Source organism: Microtus ochrogaster, unplaced genomic scaffold, assembly GCF_000317375.1.
Source record: "Microtus ochrogaster isolate Prairie Vole_2 unplaced genomic scaffold, MicOch1.0 UNK10, whole genome shotgun sequence".
In the NCBI taxonomy this organism is placed as follows: Eukaryota; Metazoa; Chordata; class Mammalia; order Rodentia; family Cricetidae; genus Microtus; species Microtus ochrogaster.
The window spans coordinates 4,254,172-4,261,689 of NW_004949108.1; the positions used below are offsets into that span (position 1 = coordinate 4,254,172).

The window sequence follows — 7,518 nt, forward strand, 5'->3', positions numbered from 1 at the left end:
AGAGAGAGAGAGAGAGAGAGAGAGAGAGAGAGAGAGAGAGAGAGGAGGGTGTGAAGGAAGAAGGGAGGGAGAAAAGAAAGAAAGAAAACAGAAAGTTAGAATGAAAGAAAGGAAGGGGAGACACAACACACATGTCTTAGGGTTCCTCTTGCTGTGAAGAGACACCATGACCATGACAACTCTTTTTTTTTTTTTCAAGACAAGGTTTCTCTGTAGCTTTGGTGCCTGTCCCAGAACTAGCTCTTGTAGACCAGGCTGGTCTCAAACTCCCAGAGATCCACCTGCCTCTGCCTCCCCAGTGCTGGGATTAAAGGCGTGCGCCACCACCGCCTGGCTCATGACAACTCTTATAAAGGAAAACATTTAATTGGGTGACTTATAGTTTCAGAGGTTTAGTCCATTATCATCATGATGGGACATGGCGGTGTGCAAACAGACCTTGGGCTGGAGGAACTGAGAGTTCTACATCTTGATCCAAAGGCAACAGGAAGTGAACTGTGACACGAGGCGTAGCTTGAGCATAGAAGACCTCAAAACCCACCCCCACAGCAGCACATTTCCTCTGACAAGTCACGCCTACTCCAACAAGGCCACACCTCCTAATAGTGCTGCTCCCTATGAACTTATGGGGACCAATTACATTCGAACTATCACACAATGTCTGTTCAGCCCAGAGAGTGAGCCTACAATAGACCAAGTATGGATACCATAAAAGGCCAACTAGGTGAACCACTGAGGTTGGGGGGGGGTTACTTAAGGGGATATGAGTGAGGGGTTGCTTACAGAGATAGTGACTCAAAGACAGCTGTGTCACCAAAGCCCACCCCAGCACAGATGACAGCTCACAAAAGCTGAGAACCTGGAGCACAGCACACAGCCTACAGGCAGCTCAGCAGGTTGGGGAGTGTGTTTTCCAGGTGGCTCAGTTGGTCTAAGCCTCTTTCAGGGAGCTCTGGAGGCCTCTGGTTCTTCCAGGCCACTTGGCTGGTCTCAGAGTCTCATCCAGGTGCCACCCAGTGGCTGAGCCCCAGGTACAAAGGTATCCCTCCATTTTGGGCACCTCTGTTATTTCTGCTCTCTCCTGGAGGTGCAGGGACAGAGCACCTTGCCTTTCAGGAGCCAGGCACAGAGTGTCAGGGAAGGGGCGAGGGGAGTCTATCAACAATCCCTTCCAGGAAGCCCCATGATGGTGAGGACGAGAGGTGGAGTGCCTGGAACAGAAGGGATGGGGGTGTCTGAGTCTGAAAAAAAAAGAGAAAGAAAGAAAAGAAAAAACTACTGGTGCCACTGAGGTGAGTCCAGAGCTGGACTGCTCTGGGTTAGAGAAGAAACAGAAGTAGGGAGTTCACACCAGGACTCCCAGCCTAAGTCCTCAGTGTGCCTTTTATGACGAGCTAAACTCAAGGCCACCTGACAGTAACTTGCGGCTCTTTGATTCTTACCTGCAGATTGGACTTAGGAGAGACTTCCGTGTAGTCTGGACTGTGACTCGGTGCCTACAAGTGTTGCCCGAGGGTGGTTGGCAAGATCAATGGCAGTGCTCTCTGGGCTTTCAGAAGAAACAAACTTTGGTGTCCTGGCTAGTTTTATGTCAGCTTGGCCCAAGCTAGAGTCCTCTGAAAGGAGGAGACCTCTATTGAGAAAATGCCTCCATGGGATCCAGCTGTAGGGCACTTTCTTAATGAGTCACTGATGGAGGAGGGTCCAGTCCACTGTAGGTGGTACCGTCCCTGGGCTGGTGGTCCTGGTTTCTGCAAGAAAGCAGGCTGAGCAAGCCCTCCTCCATGGCTTCCGCATCGGTTCCTATCTGCGGGTTTTAGCCCTATTTGAGTTTCTATCCAGACTTCCTTCATTGATAGACTACGATGTGGAAGTATAAGCCAAATAAACCCTTTCCTCCCCAAGTTACTTTGGACGTGGTGTTTAAAGGCAGCAATAGAAATTCTAACTAAGACAATCGATAAGATGTCTTCCCTTTCTGCCCCTGGCTTCGCATTCCTTCTGTGTCTGGGTCGCGTCCCCTGGGAGCCTGATGTGTCCACCAGGGGGCAGCACAGGATCGTGCTCCGCTCACCCGCCCACGCAGTTCTCCAGAGCACCGCCTCCTGGGAACCTAGCACCCGCCCTCCGCCCCAGGGGAGGAGCTGGGCTAAGCACCGACAGTCTGCACCCTACAGAGAGGCTCAGACTTCCTCCGCGAGCTTTCAGCGGGGTCCACCCCCTTCCTTGTGTACTCGGGAGCCTGTTCCCTGGGCGACAGTCAACACAGACAGGACTGCAAAACACAGTTGGGTCCCAGCCTGGAGAGTTCTGTCCCTAGCAGTCACTCTGAGCTCGGGATCCGGTGGGGGGACCTTGTGCAGGCTTTTCCAGGTTAAGAAAAGAATCTCTGTCTCTTTTCTCTCTTTTTCTCCTCTCCCGCTTTCCCCAGTCCCCTATGGGCAGCCAACACACTCGACTCCAAAGAACCACATCATCCGGGTACCGACCGCCTCTTACCAGGCCTCTTGCCTCAGTTTCCAGGACCCAGGATGGCCCTGCAGCAAGCAGGGGTCTTGCTGGTGGCTGCCAGGGTACCAGAGCCCAGGGTGTACAGCAGGACCAGCTGTGGAGGGAGCTTGTGGAAGCCGAAGTTCGAGGCCAGCAGCGTTGGTGAGTGTCCTGTCCCTGCCTCCCCTCCCTCCCCCACCAGGTCTCCGCGCTCCCACCTGCCTTGGAGTGTGGGAAGATGCTGGGAAAGGGAGACTATATGGAAAAGAGATTAGGACAGGGAGAACATTAATTAAAGTACGGTGTGAGGGAGGGTCTGAAGCCCCTACGGGAGCCCAGGGCTTCAGTCCCAGCAGGTGGCTGGGAATATAGACACAGAGGGGGCCCTTGTCCCACCTCCCAGCACTCTCTCCAGATGGACGTGGCAGGTCAGATGGGAAGCTGGTGTTGGGAATCTAAGCTCTACCCGGGGAGGAATGCTGGTCTGGGGGTGGCAGTGGGGGGCCTCCTTCATGCCTTCATTCAACAAAGGATACCCATGAGCCTTTGTGGGCTGCCAGGGGAAGCTGGGTAGGTTTGACCAGGGTTCCCGGGGGGGGGGGGGGGGGGCCCTCCCTTCCAGGACCCCGAGAGAAGCAGGTAAGTAAACTAAGCAAGGAGGGACAATGCCTCCGAACTGTATGCCCAGTTTGGAGTTTGTAAGACAAAAACCAAAGAACGGGGAGTGGTGGACGCACAGTAAGGAGGAAGACGGCTACGGAGAGGCCACCCACGCAGTTGTGAAAGTGTAGACAGAAGTTTCTGTCCCGCCTGGTCCCACAGCTGGTCAGTCCCAAAGAAACACACAGAGGCGTAGATTTATTATAAACTGTTTGCCCGATTAGGTCAGGCTTGTAATTAACTAGCTCTTACAACTTCAATTAACCCATCATTCTTATCTATGTTTAGCCATGTGGCCTGGTCCCTTTTCTCAGTGAGGCATTCTCATCCTGCTTCCTCTGCATCTGGGTGGCGACTACAGACTGAGCCTTTCCTCTTCCCAGAATTCTCCTAGTCTGGTTGTCCCGCCTGTACTTCCTGCCTGGTTACTAGCCAATCAGTGTTAAACTAATCCAATACAGGTGACAAATCTTTACAGCGTACAAAAGCATTATCCCCACAGCATGAAGTCTAGATGAAGGCTCTCCAAATACACACGCTGTCCAGGGCTTTGCACACAGACTTTATTTAAAAAATGTAAACTTAGCTGGGCAGTGTGACTGACACCTTTAATCCTAGAATTTAGGAGGCAGGGGCAAACAGATCTCTGAGTTCAAAGTCAACCTGGTCTACATGGTGGCAGAAAGCACAGCAGCAGGCAGGCAGGAGTGGCACTGGAGCAGTAGCTGAGAACTTACATCCTAATCTGTGAGCAGAAGGCAGAAAGGGGTGGGTATACACTGCGGATGGCATGGGCTTTTTGCCTCCAGTGACATACCTCCTCCAACAAGGCCACATGTCCCAATCCTTTCTAGACAGTTCTACCAACTAGGAATCAAGTCTTCAAATACATAAGCCTATAGGGGCCATTCTCATTTAGACCGGCACAAATGGGGGTGACTTGAGCCTGTAATCCCGGTGTTGGAAAGACAGAGGCAGGAGGATCAGACGTTCAAGCTTGTCAGGTGTGGCAGTGCACACCTTTAATCCCGGCACTCAGAGGCAAAGGCAGGCAGATCTCTGTGAGTTCAAAGCCAGCCTGGTCTGTAATGTAGCGAGCTGGACAAGATCGCCATTACAAGATGGCGCCGACACCCTGTCTTGTTGGTTATAAACAACTCCATATTTGGCTATGCCTTTGAGAGCTGCACCGCTTCCCGCATGCTCGGTGGATAAGGGTCCCTGGGCCTATCCTGACGCAGTCTGGTGTCAGCTGATGATGGCAGCCAATCACAGGGCGACCCGTGTGCCAATTCCCTATATAAGCAGCTGCCTTAGGGCTCTCGCTTCCTCCCCTCTGGCTTCCTGCCCCCTCATTCCCTGCCCCTCGTTCCCCGCCCCCTCTCGCTTCATGCTCCTTTAACCAAGGGCACTTCAATTAAAGCGTGATCTGAGAAGAATCCTCGTGTGGTGGTTGTTCTTTCTCGCTGGTCGAGGAGTTCGCCGCATGTAAAGAAAGATTCAGGCCAGTTAAGATCACAACAAGACCCTGTCTCAAACAAACAAAAACAGTCAAGGTCATCTTCAGCTACGTAGTGAGTTCTAAACTAACCTGGACTAACAGGCAAATGAATAAATAAGGAAGCTAAACACGAAGTGTTAAACACATAATATCTGGAATAAGAATTGGTGAAAATTACAAAAACCAGATAGAAAAAGTCGCTGGCCACTCTGTGGGCTGCTCCCTAAATATAACATGGGCACTTGGTATTATTATTATTATTATTATTATTATTATTATTATTATTATTATTTTGGTTTTTTCGAGACAGGGTTTCTCTGTGGCTTTGGAGCCTGTCCTGGAACTAGCTCTGTAGACCAGGCTGGTCTCGAACTCACAGAGATCCACCTGCCTCTGCCTCCCGAGTGCTGGGATTAAAGGCGTGCGCCACCATCGCCTGGCTGGCACTTGGTATTATTATAGTGGTTATGAAGCATTTTAACTCCTCCATGATGATAAAAAGACTTCAAGAGATGGTGAAAGCCGGGCGATGGTGGCGCTCGCCTTTAATCCTAGCACTCGGGAGGCAGAGGTAGGTGAATCTCCGTGAGTTCGAGGCCAGCCTGGTCTACAAGAGCTAGTTCCAGGACAACCTCTAAAGCTACAGAGAAACCCTGTCTCAAAAAACCAAAACAAAAAACAAAAAAAAACAAAAAAACAGACCCACTCACATTCCTGTGCTTTCCTTTCCAGGGCTGAGAATTGGGGTTTTCTGAAAGACTACGACCCTTTGGTAAGGCCACACCCCTCCAGAAAACTGCTTATGGTGTCAACATTCATTCTTCCTTCATATCCCCACGGGCCGGTGACCTGAGATGTCTCCTCTCCTCAGGGAAATAAGAGGGAGCCTGAGAAGCTCCCTGAAGACGTGCCCTTCTTCTCAAACACGCTCCCCAGCTCCACGAGCCAGGAGGTGGGCAGTAGGGTGGACACAGCCCTGGGGAGAGCCCTCACCCACATGGATTTCTTCTTCACGGAAGGCACGAGGAAGAAGAAGCTGGAGGATGAGCTGCAGCCGGTGTAGGGATCTCAGGACGGACCCCAGCAGGTAGGTGTGGAATGGACAGAGTCCAGGAGGCCCTCAGAGTGTGGGTGCTCTTGGGTCAGTCTCATATGGGGCAGGAGGAGGATTCCAGAAACACCCCTAGGACCACAGAACTTCACTCAGCCCTTCCTGCTCAGGACCCCAGAGTTAAAGTGGGAACCCAGTGTTAAAGGTGGGAGCGTGTTTAATGGGTTCAGTCTGACTTTATAACCATGAGGTTGCTCACAGTTTCTGCCTCTGTCTGTCTGTCTGTCTGTGGGTGCTGGGGCACCTCAACCTGACTTCATACACGGGGAGGAGGCAGGGAGAGCTGGTAGCACACTACCAGCTGACCCGAAGGCTGCTGTTCGCACCGCCAATTTGTAGGTGGAGGCCACTTGTCCATTCCCGGCTGCCCAGACCATGAAATAATCACAAAGAAACTATATTAATTAAATCAATGCTTGGCCAATCACTTAAGCGTATTTCTGGCTAACTCTATCCTAAACTAGCCCATTTCCATTAATCTGTGTATCACCATGACGTCGCGGCCTATCGGCAAAGTTCCAGCACGTCTGTCTCTGGTGGAGGCTACATGGCTTCCCCCTGACTCTGCCTTCTTTTCTCCTCTATCTGCTTGGAGTTCCTGCCTTGCTCTATTCTGCTAAGCCACTGGTCAGATATATTCATTAACCAATAAAAGCAACACATACACAGAAGGACTTCCCACACCAGGCTGCAGCCTTCCTTCTGGGAGTCTAAGGTCAAAGCTAGTTATCCTGACCAATCCAAGATCACAGGAGCCATGGCGGCTCAGCAGCTAAAAGCACTTGCAGAGACCTAGGTTCAATCCCCAGCACCTGCCTCATGGCTAACAGTTATCTGTAACTCTAGCCCCAAGGAATCCAATGCCCTCTCTGGCCTCTAAGGGCACCTGAATGCACAATTATACAGACACGTACACATAAACCTAAAAACAAAACAAACAAAAGTCAAGGCTCACTTCAGCTGCAGGTGGCTTCCCTCAAGCACACTAGAGGATCTCATAAAGACTTCTCTAATCTGTCTCTTGGGGCATGGGACCGGGAGCCCAGGAGTGGCTTCCAAGCCTACAAGCACAGCCATTTACAGATGGTGCAAAGTTTAAGCCCAAATCACCTTCTTCACATGTATTTTTGTCACTAGCCAAGAAGTCTAGAAGCCAAGGCAAGCATCTGGGGCAGACTGGTCAGTTCCCTGTGATGTCTGACTCAGGGCAGCCATACCCATCCTGGCCTCCATCTCCACAGTTAGAGGATGGGCAGGAGAGGGGAGGAGACAGATCTCAAGGATATCACAGGGCTGGTCTTCTCTAGAGCACGTTGGTCAGAAGGAAAATACGGTACAGCTCACAGCCTCCTTTCCCGTGCATAGACCTTGGCTGGAACATTATACCGGAGATCTTGTCTACATGTCTCTCAGTTGTTTGCACCAACAGGCTCCTGGGGTACAAGCTTCTCTCTGCTCATCTCCAGAGTACCAAGAGAGCCGGAAAGAGAGGATGCCATACTGTGTGTGTGTGACTCTGCAGGTCGCAGCCAGCCCCCCACAAATACTCTGCACCCCACATACTGCCACCCCTATCACGTCTTCAGGCTCTTCAGGAAGCTGTCTGCTTTGACTTTCGCTGTCTCACCCACGGGCTAAGGAAATGGAGATGGGTCCGGCCACCAGTGCCTTCTGTCTTTGGGACCAAAACAAAGAAGGCTGGATGAGCCAGGCAGCCAGGCTCCAGGCCTAGGCATGGGGAAGTAGCACCAAAGCT

The 7,518-nt window shown here is 51.5% G+C and overlaps 1 protein-coding gene across 4 annotated transcripts; it reads left to right on the forward strand.

The window, feature by feature from the left end:
- Positions 1–2,196: 2,196 nt before the first annotated feature.
- On the forward strand, positions 2,197–7,518 carry CUNH2orf50 (chromosome unknown C2orf50 homolog). Of its 4 annotated transcripts, none has more exons than XM_026788931.1 (4): positions 2,197–2,652; positions 5,384–5,423; positions 5,523–5,738; positions 7,128–7,518. In XM_026788931.1, exons 1-3 carry the CDS (start codon positions 2,438–2,440, stop codon positions 5,712–5,714), a joined length of 447 nt encoding a protein of 148 aa, XP_026644732.1. In that variant the 5' UTR covers positions 2,197–2,437; the 3' UTR covers positions 5,715–5,738; positions 7,128–7,518. The 4 variants fall into 4 exon arrangements, with proteins under 4 accessions (XP_026644732.1, XP_026644733.1, XP_026644731.1 ...); XM_026788932.1 differs by having other exon boundaries at positions 7,176–7,518; XM_026788930.1 differs by having other exon boundaries at positions 7,192–7,518.

Bases quoted from the DNA above. Each gene is read 5' to 3' on its own strand.
- CUNH2orf50 (XM_026788931.1), top strand. From the start codon at position 2,438: ATGGGCAGCCAACACACTCGACTCCAAAGAACCACATCATCCGGGTAC. The intron at 2,653-5,383 runs GTGAGTGTCCTG...TTTCCTTTCCAG, and splicing joins GTTCGAGGCCAGCAGCGTTG to GGCTGAGAATTGGGGTTTTC. The intron at 5,424-5,522 runs GTAAGGCCACAC...TCCTCTCCTCAG, and splicing joins TGAAAGACTACGACCCTTTG to GGAAATAAGAGGGAGCCTGA.